Source organism: Leptodactylus fuscus, chromosome 7, assembly GCF_031893055.1.
Source record: "Leptodactylus fuscus isolate aLepFus1 chromosome 7, aLepFus1.hap2, whole genome shotgun sequence".
In the NCBI taxonomy this organism is placed as follows: domain Eukaryota; kingdom Metazoa; phylum Chordata; class Amphibia; order Anura; family Leptodactylidae; genus Leptodactylus; species Leptodactylus fuscus.
The window spans coordinates 39,276,447-39,299,832 of NC_134271.1; the positions used below are offsets into that span (position 1 = coordinate 39,276,447).

Here is a 23,386-nt window from a genome sequence, read left to right on the forward strand (position 1 = left end):
ATTAGTCAATTATGTCTTGCCTTAGATATGGTTGCAGGAGGTTTATAATGTCGACATTAGTAGTTTTAAAATTTGTTCATCACATTTATAATTGGATACTTGTTTATAATACAAATTTGATGTTAACTATAATGTTTGCTGGTTTATATATGCCTTATAACATGTTAGAAATACACACTCATGTGTTCCAATTACGGCTAATCAGTATAAAAGGAAGTGCCTGTATGTTGTTTTATATGCCATGACTAAGGAGTAGAAGCTCCGAAACGCGTTGGCGTTTTTTATGCGTTTGTTCTATGTTATTTGTTGTTTGTCGGCACATTTTTTCTATGGACTTTTAAGGATAAAATAAAGGTTATATTTTAACCGGATCAAGGTGCTGCGGACCATTTGTACAGATTATTTTCCATGGAAATTGTCCCTTGAAGTCCGGGAATTTACAGGTCGTGCACCCTTCCAAGTCCGGTTCTATGGTGAGTGGCAGTGTGCATATATTTAACATTTTGTTGATTACAGCTATTTAACACCTGTCAAAATGCTCATGATAGCCCTTGATAAATTCCCTGAAGGGTGTCATTTTTAAATGGGGTAACTTATTGTGGTTTTTCACATTTCTGGTACCTCGGGTGCTTGGCAAATGCTTCATGACACCTGAAAATGATTCCAGTTAAATCTGCCCTCGTAAAGCCCAACGGTGGCCCTTCTTTTCTGTGCTCGTTCTTTTCTGTGCTCATTCTTTTCTGTGCCCTTCTTTTCTGTGCCCTTCTTTTCTGTGCCTTTCTTTTCTGTGCCCTTCCATGTGCCAATAAAAGCAGTTTATACCCACCTAAAGGGTACTCTTTGTATTTAAAAGAAATTGTAGACCAAACTGCTTTTCCTTTTAAGCTTTTGTGAGAATTAAGAATTAAAAAATATATAATTTTTAATTTTTCATATTCCCAACCCAATTCTTTGAAACCCCTATAGGATGAAAAATGTTTTCTTCTGCGGACATTCTTTCTATAGGAAAAGCGTTAGGTCAGCGTTTCCTTAGGTATAATTGACATGCTAGGATTTTTTAAAATGTGGATATTTCTTTCTTTCTGCAATGTGTGGATAGTATTAGCCAGAATCCCGTCCACTTTACAAGTATTGTAAAACAGCGTTTTTTACCGCAATGTTTTTGCCATGGCCAAAATGCTGCATTTTCGCAACGCGGGACCCTCGGATTAAATAAGAAGATCCTCCTATGAGGAGGAGGATGAGTATGAGAAAAAGCATCCAATGTTTAATAGTTTGTACTATGGTAATTGGGGAAATCTCTTCCAATCTCTGCCTTCCATATACTCTTAGTTTCAGTACTTTACCATTCATATTCATTACAGAAGGACTACATAGAGAAGTATATAGTGTAACAGTCTAGGCTTTCTGTGTTGCTTACTATTAGTGTGAACACAACTTCAAAGAATTTGTTTTGGTAACGAAGAAGTTCATGTGACCAGGAAATCCACAGCATGTTGATTTAATCACGAAAAAAACTTCTTATGGTTCTCTGCTCGATGGCATGTGGCCAGCTGGGCAATGAACTGCTATAACTACTACAAATATGAACAAAATAAGAAAATACAACACATAGCATGAGGAAATAAAGGGAAGCAGAAAGTTACCTATATGCTATTTTTATTTTATTTTTTTTTTATTCATCTTAAATAGGTTTTGGAGACCTTAGATGTTGTTTCTTCAGATTATTTTCAGTTTTAATACCTTCCCGACATCCAACTTGTTAATGCAGCAGATATCCTGTCTTTAAATATGGCTCCCGCTCAAAAGCAGAGTAGATGTTGAAACTGCTGGATCCCTGTGTTACACAATATAGACTTGGCAGTAATGTCCACAATTAGAGAGAAGACCCCTGTTTCTCCCATCAGAACCCCACACACGGTGCTGTCCCATGTCCCCAGTATAACTATAGAGACTTACCTGTAGCAGGCGTCAATAATTGTATAGTGATTTTACTATAGATTGCAATGCAGTTGTATTGCAGTTTATGGCACAAGTGATCTAATGATCACACGTTCAAGTGGGCTAAAAAAGTAAAAGAAAAAATATTTGTGCCCGAACTACAAATATATGAAAATATTTTTATTATTTTTAATAAATTGTATAATTACTAAGGACAAAACTCAAAAAGCAAAAGATAGCTGTAGCAGAAAGGGGTTAAAGGGAAAGACAAGAGGTAGCATTGTTTATACAGTGGACCAGACATTATTATATAAAACTGTATGTATTATATAATAAAACCGTATGAACGGGTAGAGCATCCAGAGAAGTTGTGCAACTCTGGAGAAATCTCGCAGATGGGAGTGGACTGAATGGAGAACATGGATTGGGTGGTAGACAGAGATGAGAGAGGAACTGTAGGTAAGTACAGCGCCATGGAGTGCAATTTGATGAATAGCAACTAAATACACAATCACGATAAATATACAAGGGGTACAAACCTATTACATCCACAATAGATGTGACCCCATGATATTATAATACCCTGAAAAAGTCAAAGAAACGCCTACGGCGTCATCTCGTCACGTGAATGGGTTCTGGTTATGTGACCCGCGGCCATTTTTGGTGTGACATGCGCCACTAGAGGGAACCACTAAGGAGTCACTCTTTTTTTGTGTTGATGAGTTCTGGTCATGTAACCTGTTTGTTCCTGGTCATGCGACCGGCCTGTTTTTCCAGTCATGTGGCCATTTTAGGTGTTATATACACCATTAGAAGAGAGTAATAGGTGGTTATTTTATGTTTAGTGATTAGTGTGCACACAAGTTTTGGTCTTGTGATTCGACGCCATTTTGGGTGAGACGTGTTGCTCCAATAGACAATCAGGTATTTACCTTTTGATAAGGATGATTGTTATTCAGCTGTTTTGTGTTGATCCTCCTATGTTGTGGACTATATATAGCCAGTGTTTGTCCACTGACACCATCCCAAGATGAAGGCTTAGTCCTGAAACGTGTCAGGTGGTGTCAGCTGGGTAGTGGCTGCAGACGACTACAGCGTATTATGGGTATGTGTTAGTTATTCATGCTGTGTTATATACATTTAGGTGCCTTTTTACTCTGAACACTGTTCTGTGCACTGTTTGTTATCTATATATTCCATAGTTTGATGCTATTAATTATGTATTTGTAGAAGATCCACTCTATGGCTAGGTTCTGCCGAAAATCAGCAGAGAGAACTCCTGCGCAAAGAACTTTTCTCTCCACTGGTTTCCGTAAAAATGGAGAAACCAGCGGACCCCACTCCAATTTATGAGGTCCATGTGTAGCAGCTATTTTAGTGGACAAGCTCTGCATCGTTTGGGACCGTCAGTTAGCCCAGCACAAGTATGAACTTAGCCTAAGCCTGGGTAACCTGTGGTGATTTACAGCGGTAGTGTAGTGAAAGGATTTAAACATAGCCTACCCAAATGCTGTCATAAAAACAAAACAAAAAAAACTCATGTCAAACATTGCTGCAAGCTTTACCCACGGATTTCAACCTTTGCAATGCAGTAAACAATTGTAAGGAGCCACAGCAAAAACCACTTGGCAATACATTGGTTAATTGACCCCTGAAACCTGATGGAACTGATTGTAAATATGGTCTGTCATACACAGTATGACAGACTTGACCCTACTTTTTATTTTTTTGTTTTTATAAGGAACAGAAAAAATTGCAAAATGACTGCGATGCCAATTTAGTCTTATCTCAAAAACGTCAGTGAATATAATGAAACCTTTCTTATCTATTTTGATAATATGGCAAAATATGGTCTTTTGACAGCCTAACTATTGTTGTTAGCGCTGAACATTTCATGATGTCTATGAAAGTCATTATTGCAAGTTACATAAAAAATGAAATTGCTTCTTGAAAAGTAATGGGACACATTAATGGATTTACTTGTGAGCTAAAGAAATGAACTGACAAAAGTAATAACACCCAGTCAGGCTGATGTAGAATGTCGTCTTAGAGTTTAGTTCAATTAAGGAGCCCCCTGCTTGTTTAATCCATACTAATCCAGTTATTACTGCAAAATACTTGAATTGGTTCTTGGTCAGCTGTAGTGTTCATGGTGGTGTGGTTGACGGGTGGGGAAGGGGGAAATTCCGGTTTTACGGTTTTAGTAATTTTCTTTAATTTGTCCTGGATTAATCCATTGTAAGGGAATGAACTTTCTGAACTTGTCTTACTGTACTTCTTTTTGATCTAGTTGGACCACTACACTACATCTTCATCATGGAAGAGGCAGAGAACCAGGCTGTACCACTCACTTCCACCAGCCCCGGAGACGCTCCAGATAAGTCCACCACGGGCTCGGAGTCTCCAAAGGATGTCATGCAACTCAAGAAAGAAATCTCCCTTGTAAATGGAGTATGCCTTATTGTGGGCAATATGATTGGCTCAGGGATCTTTGTGTCTCCTAAGGGAGTCCTTATTTACTCAGCATCTTATGGGTTATCTCTAGTCCTGTGGACAATAGGTGGTATTTTCTCAGTGATTGGGGCCCTGTGCTATGCAGAACTTGGAACCACCATTCCTAAATCAGGAGGCAGCTATGCATACATCCTTGAAGCTTTCGGGGGTTTTATTGCCTTCATCAGACTCTGGACTTCGCTGCTGATTATTGAACCTACCAGCCAAGCGGTTATTGCTATCACTTTTGCAAACTACCTGGTACAACCCATGTTCCCTACATGTGAACCTCCCTACGTCGCATCTCGTCTCATTGCTGCTGCTTGTGTTTGTATGTATATAACAAGCAATTAATAAATGACATATGTATAGTAATATGACAAACTATAAAACATACTATTAATAACATATTAATATTAATAATAATAATACATATTATTAATAACCGTTGCTGAAATTGGTCATACATTCTTGTTAGAGTGTAAAGGGTCTTCCTGGAAGTCACGATAAAGTGCATTATTGTGTCTTGCAAACAAGCTCTGTTTCTCTATGTAAGAGTACTGATGAATTCTGAGAATTGCTTGAATTCCCACAATTCTAGTAATTGTTATGCAGCTTTTCACAAGATATGGAAACATTAAGATCACATGCTAGAAGCTACAATAGCAGACAACAGTCTCTGGTTGCTTTTTAGCAATTGACTGATACAAGAGCAGCATTTGTTAACATATGGACATTGTAGAAACATATCTAAAGAATCGATTGATAAAACAACATTTCGGTATGGTTTTTAGTTAAACAAATTGTACAATCCATTTAATAAATGGTCTGTATCCTTCTGACGACATATGTTAGTAGTATTATGCCATTATGGCCATATCCTTATTCAGTCTAAGTGCATATTATTATTATTTATTTATTATGCTTACTTATATAGCGCCATCATATTCCGCAGCGCTTTACAGACATTGACAGTCACTATCCCATGTAGGGCTCACAATCTAAATTCCCTATCAGCATAGTGTTAACATACTGCACATATGAGCTAATAAAATCTTACATTTCTTTAAAAAATGATAACTGTTAGAAGTTTGCCTAAACTGTATAATAAACTGAAATATATGATGTGTTTTTGGGAAACTAAGGGATTTTTGGGAAATGACCTTACTGCTAATACTGCAGTAGAAGTAGTTGTCAGAGTGTCTGTTAGCATCACTATAATACATGAGGGGCTGTTACCCTCAGTTCTGTTTGAGTACCCAGGGGAACTGCAGCCCCTCACTGAAAATGATCAAATTCTGATTACACTAGCCTTATGGCTTCTGTTTATATTAGAGACATAACCAATGTGACGTACACTTTTAATAGATCTGATATTTTTGACAGTAAAGATGGCACAGAGAAATATTTTCCTACTTGATCTGTTGAGATCACTTTCTATTTTTGGATGCAACAACCACAAGCCTGTTTCTAATGTCTTTGTTGACCTTAAAATGCCAATCGCCATTTTATTGCCGGTGTGATGTAGAACTGATGAGGACGTCCTTGCAGCTTTTACAATTGTACAGTAATCCTAAAGTTTCCTGTAGTATGCAGTGCTATTCTCTATTAGACAGCTAGGGCTGGATGGCAGGCAGGTAACCATCTTTTGGTTATTGAAGGAATAACCCATGTGTGAGTTATGATAGACATTAGAATAATATACTGTATGTTTGTGGAGTTTAAAATGTTCACTTTGTATGTACAGTCCATTATTACAAAACTGTTTACATGTATATATGTATATGTATGTCAGTGGTCCTTAACCTTGTTTGAGGTACCGAACCTACCAGTTTCATATGCACATTCACCGAACTCTTCTTTCAAATCAAATCTCTTCAATCAAATATGATTTTTTTTTCCAAATTCAAGACATAGGTATATTTTTACTGATACACAAAATGAACCATGCATAGGGCCTAGGGTTCGATCGAACCCCGTTTAAGAACCACTGATGTGTGTGTGTATATATATATATATGTATATGTGTGTGTGTGTATATATATATATATATATATTTTACACGCAGAGGGCTCTCTTGTTATGTAGTTGATACTTGTGCGATGACTTTGCATTCATATAGGAAATTCTGCCATTGAGTAATACAGTGTTTAAAGCTATAAATATCCCAGACATAAACAGCTGTGTGGGAATGTATGGGGTTAACCCTTTTAGTCCTAGGTTTTTCTTTTCCAATTTAAGCATAATAAAGTTAGGTTTGTCACTGTTCAGCAGAAGCTATAAAGCAAGTTATGGTAGTTGTTTCTTCTAACTGTGTATACTCTGATCTACAGGTTTAATCACCTTTATAAACTGTGCGTATGTGAAATGGGGGACACGGGTTCAAGATCTCTTCACCTATGCCAAAGTCATTGCTTTAATTGCTATCATTATTACGGGCATTATTAAGTTATGCCAAGGTAAGAAGTGTTATTTTTCCTATTATGTGTTTGGCATACATGAGGTAATACTTGCGTATGTTTTTATAACATGGTTAGATATTCTACACATTTATATTTGACTCGAATAAAAAATTAAAAGTTTCTCGGGTCAATACTTTTTTTATTTTTTTTCTACTTTACAGACTGCATTTCCTTTTTTTTCTTGTATTTCATAGATTTTCTTGAGCTGTTTTAGTGGTGATGATCTTCTGTCTAACCAGATGTCAGTGGATACAACTATTAATGCAGGAACTTTTTATGGTCTGAAAATCCACTCCTGGTTTTCTTATTGTGGACAGGTCAGGGGGCGTTCACACTACCGTTGGTGACAGCAGTGTCCGTAGCTATTGTCCGTTACAAGATTTTAGTAACAGACACTAAACTGAACCATCAGTAATCCGTTAAAATTTCCATTCTTTTCAATGGAATTTTATCTTGTCCGTTAGTCAGAAGTCCATTTTTTTCAGCGGACAGAAAAATCCTACATGCAGGACTTTTGTGTCCATTTGAAAAAAGGATTCTTGACGGACGGCAAGTATCCGTTATCTTTTTAACATTGAAGTCTATGGGCAATGGACTTATAACGGACAGTAACTGTCCATTACTGCCATCAGTTACTGTCCGTTATATTGTGTCTGTTTTTTTTTTTTTCTGCGCATAGTCAGAAAGCAAAAACCGAAAAAAAACAAAAACAGACACTAACTGATAGTAACTGATGCTATGTGTCCGTTTTTTTAATTGATCAATTAAATTGATCAGTCATAAAAACGGACATCTTAACATCAGTTAGTGTCCATTAATGTCGGTTATGATAGGTGTGCGGTTTTTTTTGTATTTTTTTTTTTTTAACTGACACCTTCATAACGGAATTCAACAGTAGTGTGAACCCCGCCTTATCTAAGAGGGACACTATGTGCATCGTTTTAGACCATACAAAGTTCCTACATTCATAGTCTTCTCCATTGCAAACTGATAAGACAAAAGATCTGTTTAGCTCTCCTATCCACTTGCCAAACTTCTGGTCATAGACTTTAATAACAAAATCTGTAGATGAGAAAATATAGGTGAATAAAATTGTTCTTTGACCCTCCTAAATACAGATTAAGTATAAATATTGTGAGTATGTATATTTTATTGATATTCTTTCCCCTGAACATCGTCTTCTAGGGCACACACAGCACTTTGAGGATTCATTTGCTGGTTCTTCATGGGACGCTGGGGATATCTCTTTGGCGCTGTATTCTGCCCTCTTCTCTTATTCTGGATGGGACACTCTTAATTATGTGACAGAAGAAATTAAGAATCCAGAAAGGTAACCAGAACATTTTCCTATATCAGATTTGTACATTGATCTTATTTTCTGAGGGCTGCAGCTAACTGTAAAAGTTGTGACTTGAAATGTAGTGGCTAGAGAGCAGCTTGTTGTTCAACTAAGTCTTATAGTATATGTTGTTTCCTGTCATGAAGACTGCAAAAGGCCAAATGGCTTCCATAGTATGTAATCTTGTTTGTTTACAATAGTGTCAGTTTGACGCTAGGTTCACACTAGCGTTCGGCAGTAGTCCGTTCTCAGCTTTCCGTCTTCTGCATGCAGAAGACAGAAAGCTGTCAGACCGGGTCCGGCCATGAGCGGAGGTGAGCGTTTTATGCTCTCCGCCGCGAAACCGGTTTTTTAAAATCGGACACAGAGTACTGCATGTCCAACTCTGTGTCCGATTTTAAAAAATCGGTTTCGCGGCGGAGAGCATAAAACACTCACCGCCGCTCACGGCCGGACATCTTTCTTACCCATTCAAATGAATGGGTTTGAAAGAGTCCTGCAGGTTTCCGTCTCCTGCCTCTGTTTTGTTCAGGAAACGGAAATCTGCAGAACGGAGACCGGGCCCAGATGTGAATGAGCTCTTAGCTGAAAGGGACTCTGTCAAGCTCACAATGACTGCCAAACCCAATGACTTCAAACTGATCGCAGTGAATGGGATGAGCTGCGATACTAACCACAATTGCTGTACAAATACACACCACTGTGCTTGGTAATTACTGAAGAGGTTAACTCCCCCCCCCCCCCCCCCAAAAAAAAAAAAAAAAAAAAAAACTGTTAAAATGTCACATTCCTCAAAATTGTACAAATAAAAGGTACAACTGGCCTTACAAAAAATACTCCTTATGCCGCTCTGAATATGGAAATGAAAAAGGATAATCTAAAATAATATGGGTAACATGGTATGGAAACTGTGAGAAATTTTATTTTTCTAACATTTTGGACTTTTGTTAAAAGGAGTCTGTCAGCAGGAAAATCTGCATTAAACGAATAACAGTACCTTGTAGGGCGGCTTCTACTATTCTCAAGGATGCTTTTTTTTATTCTGTTTGGCTGCTCAATTTTGAAAATGAAAATCATGATTTTATTCTTATGCATAGTAGCTGAAAATGGCATTAAGCCTGGTTCACATCTGCATACAGTATTCTGTTCAGGGAGTCTGCTTGGGGACCCCTGAACGGAATACCGAACGCATTGACAAGCGGTGAGCAATGAAAGCACATGGATCCCATAGACTATAATGGGGGGTCCGTGTGTTTTCTGTGTGGTGTCCACACAGAACATGTGGAGAGAAAAGTACTTCAATTAACTACTTTCTTCTCCACATGAGTCGTGCGGAAAACACATGGATCTCATTATAGTCTATGGAGTCCATGTGCTTTCATTGCTCACCACTTGTCAATGTGTTTGGTATTCTGTTCGGGGGGTCCCCAAGTGAACTTCCCTAACGGAATACCGAACGCTGATGTGAAACGGGCTTTAAGGGCGTTTCTTCTCCTGCCAGGGCGTCACTCTCTGCTCTAGTTTATTTTGGGTCAGTTCCAGTGTGATGTATATTAAGCATATTTTGTATTTGTTTTTCCTTCAAATAATTTTAACAGTGAATATTGTAAATAAAAAACACACACAAAGCAATAGGGTGAAAATTCAGGTTTAACTCTTTACAAATATTGTATGAGGTACAAACCAGATAAGTTTTTGTCCTTTAATAGATTTGTTGGTCTTAATGTGGTTATTGATAGACTACCATCCACACACTGTCATGATTTTCAGCACATGCGTATGTCTTGAGGGCCCGCTTGAGTCCTTACCCTTATTAGAACAATCTGTTTTGTGTTCTTTATTCACTTGGAGATTATCTCCATATTGAATTCTTTATAAGCCTGGGGAGGGAATGGAAGTTCTAATATTTTATTCTCAGTATAAAATATATAGAAGGCTCCCATGATACACAACTTGGTCTCTGTATTTCAGCTAACCAACACCCAGAAATTTGCTAGTGCTATCACATTAAAATAACCATAAAAAATGTGTAACTTTTATCTAAAGTAGCAGTGGCATTTTGGGTATCTCTGCAATTGGATAAGATTTCCGTTTTTCTTTTTTTTTTTTTTTCTTCTTTTTTTTTTTAATATATATGTTTCTGACAGGGCTATTGCTGACTGGTTTCCAACTGCTCAATGTTGCCATCATGACCATGTGAATAATCATGCTACATGAATAGAACATAAATATATTTGTTATATTTTTTTAAATTATTTTAACATTATGCTTAGACAACACACTGTATAATTAAAAAAAAAATAAAAAATAAAAAAAAATCATTACTAAGGCCTGGATCACATATGTATTGGGGACTCCATGAACGAAATACCGAACGCAATGACAAGCGGTGAGCTTATAAAAGGACACTGACCCATAGACTATAATGGGGTCTATGTGTTTTCTGCAAGGTGTCCGCACAAGACATGCGGCAGGAAAGTAGTTCATGAAGTACTTTTCTCTCTGCATGTTCCATACGGAAAACACACGGACCCCATTATAGTCTATGGGGTCAGTGTCCTTTCATAAGCTCACCGCTTGTCAATACGTTCGATATACCATTCGTGGGGTCCCCAAGTAGACTCCTCCAATGGAATACCGAACCCAGATATGAAACAGGCTTAAGAGGTCAGCTTTAGAACACCCCATCATTGTTTTTATCTGAAATCTCACCTATGTCGTCTTCCCTTTTTAACGTCATTATTTACTGGAAAAAGAAAACTTGTACAATTATTTAAGAACTTTCAGTTCTTCTGTATATTAATTTGAAACCTCTAAGTTTTTGAATAACAGCTTGAAGTCAAAGCCTATCACCTGTAGTTCCACTTAAAAAGTTTTTTGTTTCCCTTTATCCCCACCTTATATCATGGTTGCCTGAGTCTTTTTACTCCCACTCTTTTCCACACTTTCATACCACAGTTTTCTTAGTGATTGTCATTCCTCCCATGTCCGTTCTGGCTGGGTCCTTGCTGCTCTGGTCCCAACTTGTCACACAGGAATTGTCCCTTAGGATCATTTTTGCCACCAGATTGTGTGTAGGTAGCAGGAGGTAGACCTAGTAAGCACTGGAACTATGGAGGGATTGGTGACACTGAGCTGTGTGTTTTTTTGTTTTCGTCTGTTTGTTTTGCTCTGCTTATGCTTAATTTTATGGATCTGATGAAGATGGCTGTCTCAGAGGTCCCAAATAAGTTAAAGGAGCAGTAACCAAGTTTAATTCATATATTGGCTGGATCCCTGATGATTGGACACTCATTCCCTATCATGTGGATATGAGTGTCTATAGTGAAAAAAACCCTTTACTCAAAAGATTAATACTGTAATTACTAATGTAAAACCTGTACCTCTCTTGGTCTAACTTTAAAATAGTTCTAGTGGCAGATCTTAAAGGAACACTCCAGGCAAATCTGATTCATCCCATTGGTGTAGCTCTTTCATTTTAAATTTGGTTTGCCATCTAGGACCTGCTTTTTACTGATCACTTCCATTGTGTTTTCAGGAACTTGCCATTGTCCATTGGGATTTCTATGCCAATTGTCACCATTATATACATTTTGACCAATGTTGCTTATTACACTGTGCTGGATTTCAGTGCAGTTATCAGCAGTGATGCCGTGGCTGTGGTAAGTAAAGATTTCTTTTTACTATTTCTTCTGTTTGTTTTTATCGTCTTTCTTAGTTTTCTCATGATGCAAGCTATAAAACCACCATTTTCAAGCAAAACTTCTTTAATTCTTTGTGAGATTTAGTCTTGTCTACATCAGATTATTGTACAATTCCTGCTATAGAAAGGACACTTCATGGAATTTGAAGGAAACCTGTCTCTTAGAAAATGCTGCCGAGTCTGCAGGCAGCATGTTATAGAGCAGGAATAGCTGAGTAGAATGCTTTATATAGTTTTGTGGATAAAGATTCAGTATAACTTGTATTTTAAGCATTGAAGTTTCTGTTCTTTATGTTGAGAAGTCGAGGAAGTGGCTCTCAGGGAGCGCCTCCCCTCTGACTGGTGCAGACTCAATTCGCCGGGGATCTTCTTGTACAACTTCCTCCCAATTCCTAAATTCCTCTTATAGCTGCCAGGTGTTGTCTTTTCTATATTTGGACTTCCTGTCAGACAGTTATAAGAAAATCCTGCTGCCTTCTAGGGCTCATTCGACAGAGGATTTTAGCAGACTCTCACAGTGATCGCTCACTAACTGGGAATCCTGTTCCGGATTCCCCATTAGTGAGCGATTCGGGCGACGGCGCGCGTGCCAGCAGAGGGGGCTCTGCATGCCCTCTCTGGCATGTGTGCCATAGGTTTTCCATCACAGCCCTAGTCCCTTATGTCAGTGTCCCTTAAGGAATAGAGAAGGGGACTGTCTCTCTCTGGATCACAGGTTCAGTGAACAGCCTATTTTCACCAGAGATAAAAAAAAAAAAAAAAAAAAAAAAAAAAAAAAAAGTATATCCTCAATAGTAAATTCAATAGTTCCATAAAATCCCCATGCTTATAGAAACTTGAAGCTGCCCTCTGAATCTTTCTTGTGGGATTATAATTCCCAGCAGAAAGATCTATGAATTAAGATGGACATGCCTCTGGAGCATGAAGTATGGGTGCAATGGGTTAACCATTGTACGCACTGTTTGTTGAAATAGTGGATGATGGCCTGTATGATGTTGGTCTCCTTGAGGCATATGATTGTGGATTGTGGCTATGAATATTGGAGAAGGTATATCTCTGTCTGTGAATAGTTTTAAAATTAAACAATTGTAGCAGCACCAGCAAATCTGGGTATCATCCCATAAATAGCATGGCAGAAACCCCTCTCCAGCTAAAAGGGTTGTCTGATTTCAGGGATTTTCTTTAATAGCCTATCTCTAATCATCTGTTTGGTGCTGTGTCTAATACTGCTATTATACAGTACTTGGATCCAGAAGCAGATTGCTCTATATACTGTATAGTGTTTGGGGTACTGCAGCTCAGGTCCCATTGGCATCAAAGTGAGCTAAGCTTCATCATTGGCGCCTGGCCACTATACAGTGTATGGAGGTATCTACTTCCGGCTCCGTGCACCACATACCATAGTACAGGCACTGAACACAGACAGATGATCCATGGAGGAGCCAGCTGTTGGCCCCTGACCAATGAGATATTTATGGCCTTTACTAGGGATATGCCATGAAAAAAAAAAAATTGTGTTTTTGTTTGTGAAATAAAAATATATATAAAATACTTTGTGTGTGTAATATCTGTCTATCCCATAAACACAGAAAATGTATTGTATCTGGAGGAGCTTCATATACAAGTTCTGTTTTGTATGACATGCCTGAAATATTTAGCGTTAGGAAATTCTATTTAGTTACAAGAGAGAACCCATAGATTCTCTTCAGTGCAGGACACGTGCTTGTGTCATTGCTGGAGGGGTTTGTTTAGGAAATGTGAAATGCCTGCCATGTACAGAAGTGAGGTATGTATCTAGCAAATATTCCTCTGCTGCCCTTGGGCTTTAACTATATAGTGTTGTGTTATGCATGATACAATGTGCAGTTCAAAAGTGTGAAAGCTGTGAAAAAGTCTTGATTTTTGGTTTAAGTGCTACATTTTCAGTTATCTTTGTACACTGATTATTATGTCACTCTTTGCTAAAACAGACATTTGCTGACATGGTGTATGGTATATTTAGCTGGACAATTCCCTTGGCTGTTGCCCTCTCCTGTTTTGGTGGCCTGAACTCTTCCATCCTTGCTGCATCTAGGTGAGAACCTCATTTTAAATTGTTGTGCGTTTTTTTTTTTGTGTTATAAACTACTCTAGTAGACAACATAAGATATAAGAATGAGCTAACTGAAAGTGTCTCCATTGCAAAATGTACTGTCCAACCCCAAAAATTTGTTAAGGCAACTTTCAGAAATTATGGTTTTCAAAATGGGAATGTAGAAGATTGGGGCTATATACAGACTTTTTGAAGTTGGAGTTCTCAATCTCCCTAAGGAGCAAAGCTGGGATTTATTTATTTTTCTTATTATTTCAGCTTTTTTGGCTCCTCCTTCTCTGGTATATCCAATTCCTGGACAACCTCTTTAATGACAATGTCTCATAGTGTAAACAGTATAGTGTCACATAGTGGCCCCTCCATACTCTATGATGAACCCTCCACACAATATAATGTCCTATAGTGGCTCATACAGTTTTCTACTTTTACAGTTTTCAGTTTTCCAAAAATTTTGGGTTTGGAAGCAATCTTTGGAAGTCTTTGAAGGCTTCACCACCCATCATTCATTACTATGTACTGTGACTTCAGAGGTTCAGGGGAGGAGAACCAGTCTTCCAGTCTCTTCTGATCGTAGAGCCGTCACGAATGACATCAAAGACCGCTAACGGCCAATTACAGGCCTCAGCGGTCTCTGACACAAAATGGTGCTGATGCAATATCATGGGGTTCCGCAGGCGTTATTTTTCTTCACGGTACCTAGCAAAATGGATCTGATATCTTAAGATGAGATTGTTATCTTTCACATGATTCCAAAATATTAAAACTAGCTATAAAAGACTCTGAGATTAGTTAAAAACAGTCAGGAATTTCAACTTAATATGCATCTGTTTATTTGACCTATAAAATCACCTCCCTTCTCTATGGTGTTTTTAACTAGTGATATCTCCTCTTTCTTGCTATACTAGAACCAGTATACTGTGATATAAAACTGAAGATACAGCCATTTGAAATGACCATCCCCCCTCTGGTAAATGCTTCAGCTCTGCATACAATATAACACTGTGTACAGACTTTCCCTAACAGCTCGGTTAGAGGGTAGCTAAAGGGAACATTGCAGCCTGTTTTATAATAAAATGGAATTTAGATAGGGTAATAAAATATATTGCAAACACCCCCCTTCACACAATAGCAAAAAATGTAAATAAATGGGAGTTACTTTTTAAAATGCCTTATGCCAACAGTTTTTCTCCCTGTTCTCCACTTTTTAAAACAGTGGGCAGAGTGATGTGGAAATCGAGGTGGGCCAGGGACTCCTTGGACTGTCACAATTTTTATAACTCCTGCCAGAAAACTGGTGAGTTAAACCTAAAATCTGTCACCCCTGGCTGGCATATATTTCAGTTCATGCAAGTGGGACCTCCTGAGATGTACCAAAATTATTAAGAGACCAGAACATATTTCTAATATTTCTGGCACATTTTGTATCAGGAGAATGGATAGAGACTGGCATAGGAAAAGTCCCCCTATTGAGTTAAATGTGAAGCTGTACGTACTTTTCCAAAGCAGATACCTCTATAAAAAAAACCGTGAAGCTCCATGAATATGAAATACTGTTTCACTGAATTGATATGGGGCAGATTCGTGAGATAACGTTATGAAATTTACAAAGTATTAGGAATAAGAAAACCTCATAAAGATGCATTGTCATATCTTTGGTGCAGCATGAACAATAAAAATCTGCTCAAAATCCGCTGTCTATTACCTTAAGTACCATAATACACTCTGCTGCTCCCAGCGTCAGCGATTCATGTTCTTCAGCCACTTTGGAAAAACAGACCTATACTTGCCTGCTGTTCTGTATAGCAGTGTCTGTAAATAATGTCTTGTGACAGTAATTGTACTTCATTGGTAGAGGCTTACAAGATGTTTTCCGGACTTAGACTAATATAGTCTAGGTTATGCACTAGTCTGCCTGTTGTGTCTGTAAGACCAGAACAAATTCTGCAACCACTCTAATGTTGCCTATATAAATTAATCAGACTGCATCCTGCTATGTTATCAGTGTGACCCGTCAGGCACGTTTTCAGACTATCATAGTGACTAAGGTTGTGCAATAAATTTGGTGTATAGACTACCATTTTAAAAGTTTTCACCAACTTTTGTCTAATTTGTAGAAAAAACTTATGCCCAAATTTTGTTGCCCATTGTCACATTTTAAACCCCAAGCTAAGTCACAAGCCATTTTTATCTAACGAAAAACAAAACATGTAAGGAAAGCTCACCCTTCCAAGAAGTATTCGTTAAGTCCATATAACGTTACCCAGGTGCACGACCCATCCTCCCGACTCCACGGAGCTGTGTTTCCATTAACAATCCAAAAAGAGATGCAGGTCCGCAACACTGAAGTACGTATAAAAGATTAGCTTTATTCCATCAGTTTAAAAATAAGTCAGAGAGACCATCCAGACAAAGGTGCTGGTCACATAGCACCAAGCTATGACTAAGGGGCACAAAAACCCCGAAACGCATCAGACCTGCGGCATTATGTTGCTTTTTATTTTTTCTTGTCTCTTTTGTTTGTGTTAAATGTTACCAGCACCTTTGTCTGGATGGTCTCTCTGACCTATTTTTAAACTGATGGAATAAAGCTAATCTTTTATACGAGACGAAGGAACATATAGTTCCGAAACGCGTCGCCGTGTGTACAACAGGCCAGACTCCAAGTTACGATGTAACTTTTTTATCTGATGAACGAAAATAAAAGTTAAATTTTAAGCTACGGATATCCGTCTTCTATCAAAAGTCCTTCCTGCAGTAGCTGGCTATTTTTATCTTGGCTGTATTGGAAACTAATCTTTTATACGTACCTCAGTGTTGCGGACCTGCATCTCTCTTTGGATCATTTTTATCTAAACCTAGGCCACATGTCGAGCCAGTTGGAAGCAATGACTTAAAGTTAGATGCAACTTTTTTCACAAAAAATGTTCTTCTAATTTATTACATGCCATATTTAAAGGGATTCTATCATTGGGGAAAACTCACTTATAACTAGAAAAGGCTATTCCACACACACACCTTTTGTATATTAATATGTTAATCCCCTCAGTCATTTTCATCATAGTCTGCTGCTGATGACTCATCAGCCTTCCCTGCTCTCACACACAGCAGACAGTGCTCACTGAGACTTCCGGTGCTTGTTGCTGGCTAATTAGTATATGAATAAAAGCGGGCTCATTCAAAAATGACTGAAGCGATTAACATACAAAAGGTATGTGTGGAATAGCCTTTCTAAAGGCTATGCAAGGTTATGCTTAGCTAAAAATGAGTTTTCCCAATGATAGAAACCCTTTAAGGAATAATGAAACGAGCAAGGCTGAATTCACACCTGCACCCGATTTCCGTTTGGGGATTCCATCCCCCATTCCGCTTGAACAATGTGGAGAGTAAAGTCCTGCAAGTTGGATTTTTCTCTGCATTTTTCAGGTGGAAACATGGTAAACCCCATTATAGTCTATGGAGTCCACGGGAAACTGCTTGAAAAGTGGATTGGGTTTCTGTTTTCCAAGTCCCCAAGTGGACCTGATGAACGGAAAGCCAAGTGTAGGTGTGAACCTAGCGTAATTCAGTCTTATTCTATGAAGTGGTCAACTGTTAGCTCAGTAGGAGAACCTAATCTCCGGTCTTTTTACCTCCTAAATACGAGACACAGGTTGCCAACTGAATTAAAATGTAGAACCATTTGATAAATGTGATGAATCATTTGGTTATTTCATGTGTTTTCACCATTTAAGTGAACCTTTCCAGCTGTTTAAAGGGAACCTGCCAGGTGTTGTTTCCCATCCTAAACTGGCCCCAGAATGTTCAACCCTTAGACAAACATATGTAAATTTACCTTAACTAGTTACAGGGTTGGGTTATGCAGCCGGGGTTATGCAGTTCTTGTCCAAGATCACACACTGCGAGGCTGGTAGTTGGGTAGTGTGTTGTTCTGATGTCCGGCAGTGAGGGACTTGCCAATTGTGACTCACAGGGTGTGATTTAGTGCAATAACTGTAAGCTTAGTAAAAGGCACATTCTGGGGTCAGTTAGGGATAGAAAGAATATCTGCCTGGTTCCCTTTAACCAATTAGTGAGCCTACCATTTGAATTAGTTCTTTAATCTTTATCAAGGTCCTTCTGAAGTAAGCCAATCACAAAGTGACTTTCCTCTTGTGACTCCAAGGAGTCACTTTGGGAAAACCAATAAGCGCTCACTTTCCATGGAGAGCCTCTAGAGGAGAAATGAAATGTGTTACCCAGGAAGAGAAGAAAATTTGGCACAGACAGCATTTTAATTGTGTTATTTGGGAAATCTTTATGCCAGTACCAGAATGGAGCATAAGGAGGATGTTAGGCTGGTCTTACATGGCCGTAATGTAAGTCCGCAATTGAGGGTTTTCAATTGCGGACACATTATATTCAATGCGGCCTCATACACAACCGGATATTGGTGTGGCGGGGCCGCAACCGTGGTCCGCAATTTATAGAACATGTCCGTAATGGCCGTGAATTACAGCACTGCACGGACTCGCCCATAGAACTCTATGGGCGAGTGCGGCAGGACACGGACGTCTGCGGAGTCTATGTTGCCGATCAGCAACTTGCGGACCATTCATTCAATATGATCGTGTTAGACCAGCTTTACTCTAAGGGTAATTTCACACAGTGAATTCACACAGAAATTCCTCTTCATCTTCCACTGCTGTTTTCCGCCAGAGGCTTAACCGTGACAGGAGGCCGATGCAGAGCATCAGCCTTTTCGCCCATTCATCTGAGCCCATCAGTAGGGAGTATCGAGAGCAGAATCCACATTGGGATCGAGCAGTAGGCTTATATTTAAGCGTCCTGCTGCATTCTCTGCCTCCTATTGACAACAATGAGAAGCAGAATCTGGGCTGAATCTGCCTCCAAGTCCATGGCAAATTCCTTTCCTTTGTATGAACTTACCCTTATTGTATTCCTGATAATTCAATATCATAAGGCTGAATGGCAAGCGTGAAAACTGCAAGAAAATAGGTTGGTTCTTTTAGTATAAAGAACAACATGGAATAAGGGGAAAAAAGCACCAAAAGATTATGTACACACTCACACATATCTGTTGTTTCATGTCTATTATTTATGCATAGCCAAACGATTGGACCAATCTGCAACAAATTTGGCACATGCATAAATGAGGTGCTTACAAAGATTTTACACATTTTGTTTCAGCTCTCTAGGACGCTCCCGCTTCCGCCATGGTAGATACTAGAATGAAGTGGGTAAAATCGTGTACTGCCTAGTATGTGGTGGATCCAATAGGTACTGCCTGTTATGCTCCCTCTTATCACTGTTAGGGCCCTTTCACATGGAGTTTACGTAAAGCGTAAAGCCGGCTTTACACACGCTCCCATTGAAGTGAATGGGATGTGTTTTGAAGCGTTCGTGTATACGTGTCTGAATGAGTGGAGCGTAAACTCCGTGTGAAGGGGCCCTTCATACGAGGCACCACCTGCTTTATCCATGTCGAACCAGGCGGGTTAGGGTTGCATATAGTAGAGGCTTAGTTTGCCTTTACTTCAATAATGCAGCACCCAAAAACATCAATTCGGTTGCTATAGACAACTGCCTCATTTTTGTTTTCAACCACTTTAGATAAATCATTCCTCATATCATCTTAAGCTTTTTCAGCACATTATTAAAGGTTTCAGTCACAACTTGAAGAGTCAATAGTCTTGAAGAGTGGTGACAGCTGCCAGGTGATCTTCCTGATTTAGGTGGGATACTTGCCACAGAAGGATGTAAAAGCCCTTCTACAGCTCCCCTATTAAAAGGCTCTCAGAGGCTACTTTTGGGTTTACGTCTTGATGAAACTGCTGATGTACTCTTTTGCCCAGCTGATAGACTTTGAGAGGAGACACATGATTGGACTGAGAGGTGGTCAGTTTTCACCAGATTACAACACTTCTTTAGCTTGCCCATTTGACATATTTGCCGCCAATCGAGCTTTTATGGGACAAACTGGGATGCCTGCTTTGGCATCCTTATTATTTATTTTGAAATATAATTTTTTTTATTAAAATGCATTAAAACCCAAACATATAAGGACTGAGTACATGGTGGTGCAAAGTAGCATAGACAGAAGGCAATCACAGAGAGCAAATCCATACAGTACTAATCCCAGGGTGCCTGTACATCCCTAAACTTCTCATCAGCATTATTGAGGAGAGCCATTGAAGAAAGTCCTGGTTGATGGGGGGCTTGCTGTCTGGTGTCAGCCCACCTTAATTTAATGGGGGTACCTTCAATAAATATTGCTTCGGCATCCTTAGTATGCAGGCTGTACAGGTCCAGCTGCAAGGGCAGATGTGCAGCAGGATACCATTCAGAACCTGTATGTTTCCATACCTAACCGTATTGCATCTTGTATCCAGGCTAGAAGTAGCCCAACAGGGTACTAGAGCCTTGATTTGAATTTCACTGAGGATTTTAGTGAGTTGAGTAAATATTTCACTCATTTCAATGAGTGAAATCCATAGTGAAAATTAGCTGTAAACCCACAACATGTATTGAATCTACAGTGAAAAATTAATGTTTGTGAAAATATAATTCACTAACCTTATGCTGTTCTTTGTTGTGGTATGTCAATGGCAATCCAACTGAAACTCAAGAAAAAAATAACTTCAAGGGAGCCTGTCTGCAGCAACATCACAATGAAAGTAATTCCAGTACCATCTAGTGTTCATTATACACTTTCCAAATATACCTATGCTATTCAGCATTGCAGCTCCATTAAGAAAATCACAGTATTATTCATATGCAAATTAGGCGAAAAGGACTTTCATGCCAGATGCCCTTTTCACCTAATTTGCTTATGAATAAAACGGCAACTTTTCTCAATAATGGAGCGGCAATGCTGAATAACAAAGGCATATTTGGAATGCATGTAAGGAGCAGTATAATATACTGGGATTTCTTTGATTATGATTTAACTGCTGACAGACAACCTTTAATCCATAAGCGCACTAGGATGTACTTGTACTGACCTGGAAAATAAAATTCCATTTTGAAGTACAACTTAGCTTGCAAAAATCAAGCCCTCATATGGCTACCTAAATGGAAAAATAAGAAGGCTATGGCTTTTGGAATGCAGGGGTTAACAAATGAAATCACAAAAATGAAAATTCTCTGCGTCGCATAAGGGTTAATACCTCAGCTCAGTCTAAAACAGAGCCAGAAGTATAGGCTTACATGTCATTCTTCATTTTTCTCTATGTTCACAGGCTGTTCTTTGTTGGTGCAAGGGAAGGGCATCTCCCTGATATGCTGTGTTTAATACACCTGGAAAGGTTCACACCTGTGTCCGCTCTTCTGTTCAATGTAAGACCTTGTGCTTGTGTTTATATTTGGTATTAGTGATAATTTTTTTTTTCTTTTTTAATAAAAGAAATAGGAGAGACCTGGTTGTGCCTGGAAAATGTAGTTTACAATAGGGCAGCAGGTGGTTATGTGGTCTGAAATGCTGGACTGCCCAGTCTGCCATCCAAAATTTCTTTAAAGATATATTTAACACTGGAGCATGCAGAGGGGGAAATTCTATTAATTGCAAAAGACAGGTTATCAAGTCATATAGTCTGCAAGAATACTGTTATACATTGTTTACATACATGAACCCATTGATCCTTTTTTACTGCACAGAGAATATCTAGAGAACTCTTTCATGGATCTCACTGAGTCAGCTCCAGTTTAGTGCTGCCTATGGCCATGGCTATGCTGTAAAGCACTTTGCTAAATGCCGTCAACTGAGCAGAGCTCATATAATAATGTACAGACAATAAACTAAAAAACCCCCAAAACAAACGGAAAGTAAAAACAGGTTAGAAAATGTGACCTACATTTAGGTCTAATAAATAATAATAAAATGGAGATTCATTCTATTTAAGAGTTGAGCAACTCGTCTGTTCTAACAGTTTATATGTCATTCACAGTGTGCGGCTACCCTTGTCTACCTGTCTGTGAAAGATGTCTTCCAGCTTATAAATTATTACAGTTTCAGTTACTGGCTATTTGTTGGATTATCTATTGCTGGACAGATTTATCTACGTTGGAAGGACCCTGACAAACCTCGTCCTGTGAAGGTTAGTTCACATATAATATTTTGTTACAATGAGATCTTTCTACAGTAACGTAGGGAAAGGTGACATTGTACGAGCAGATTGTGGGGATAACGTCTTTCCTTAGGGAGAGACCACCTTCTCAGGTGTGTGGAGACTTATACAGCCACACACCTGAGAAGGTGGTCTCTCCCTAAGGATAGACGTTATCCCCACAATCTGGTCTTTCAGCCTCTCACTTAAACCAAATCAATTCTCTCTAGGCTGCGCTGATGAAGTCCAAAGAGACAGAAACGGTGCCGTCCGTAGCTGAGAAATTGATTTGGTTATAACCTCACATCATGCAGTAAAGGCTTCTGGGAAGTCGGGCATGTTGTTCAGGGTGCTTGCTATAGAGGGCAGCATAACCGAGGCACTGTCTCCCTGTTTACATCTTGGGAGACAGATTTGCATATTCTTTCCATTGTACGAGCAGTCACTTTTGTGACTTGTCCACTGGGAGTGTCTGTATAGATAGCAGTTTTCAAGTTTTGGCTCTTTAAATGCCTTGTCTTTAAGGGATAAAGCATAAGATAGACCTTTACATTACTTAGGGATATCACATTTTCAAAAACATAACTAAATGAATTCTGTAGATTTGTCCCAATGGATCTCAAGTGCTAATGGTTGGTTTATTCTCTGTTTTCAGCTCAGCCTATTTTATCCCATAGTGTTCTGCTTATGCACATTGTTCCTGATCTGTGTACCATTATACAGTGATACTGTGAACTCTCTTATTGGGATTGGGATTGCCCTTTCTGGTGTCCCAGTTTACCTCATGGGAGTCTATTTACCGGAGTCCAAAAGGCCACCCTGCATTGGCAAATTATTAGGTAAGGAAATAAGTTTAATTTCAACTTTTGATATAAGGGCTTAACATTTACAGGACAAATTGCACATCGTAATGGTGCCATTTAATATTCTGTACTGGGAAGCTGGAAAAAAAAACCTGAATGGGCTGGAATTGGAGAAAAACTGTGTTTTGTGTGACTTATAGGGTAAGTTCACAGGGTTTTTTGGATTGGAACCTGAGGCAGAGGACGCCTTAGGTTACGATCCAAAAACCGGGTAGCCGCGACTGAAAGCCAGGGGAACTGCACTTGCATCCAGCCGCGCACTCTACTCCGGATTAAGCCCAATGAATTAGCCTAGTCCGGAGGAGGGTGTGTCTTCAGGCGAGGCGACTCAGCCTGAATGAACACCTCACTTTTTTCCCAGGAGCTGGAAGAAACGGCTCCCGGAAAAAAG

The 23,386-nt window shown here is 39.0% G+C and overlaps 1 protein-coding gene across 1 annotated transcript in view; it reads left to right on the forward strand.

Annotated features, from left to right (window-relative positions):
- SLC7A6 (solute carrier family 7 member 6) overlaps positions 1–23,386 on the forward strand; it is a 36,770-nt gene that overhangs the window by 11,851 nt on the left and 1,533 nt on the right. The window contains exons 2-9 of the mRNA XM_075281805.1: positions 4,232–4,765; positions 6,768–6,893; positions 8,082–8,226; positions 11,774–11,897; positions 13,909–14,012; positions 21,269–21,365; positions 21,974–22,123; positions 22,788–22,971. Coding sequence (XP_075137906.1) covers positions 4,258–4,765; positions 6,768–6,893; positions 8,082–8,226; positions 11,774–11,897; positions 13,909–14,012; positions 21,269–21,365; positions 21,974–22,123; positions 22,788–22,971 — 1,438 coding nt within the window. The 5' untranslated portion in view covers positions 4,232–4,257. The remainder of the gene's footprint in view (positions 1–4,231; positions 4,766–6,767; positions 6,894–8,081; positions 8,227–11,773; positions 11,898–13,908; positions 14,013–21,268; positions 21,366–21,973; positions 22,124–22,787; positions 22,972–23,386) is intronic.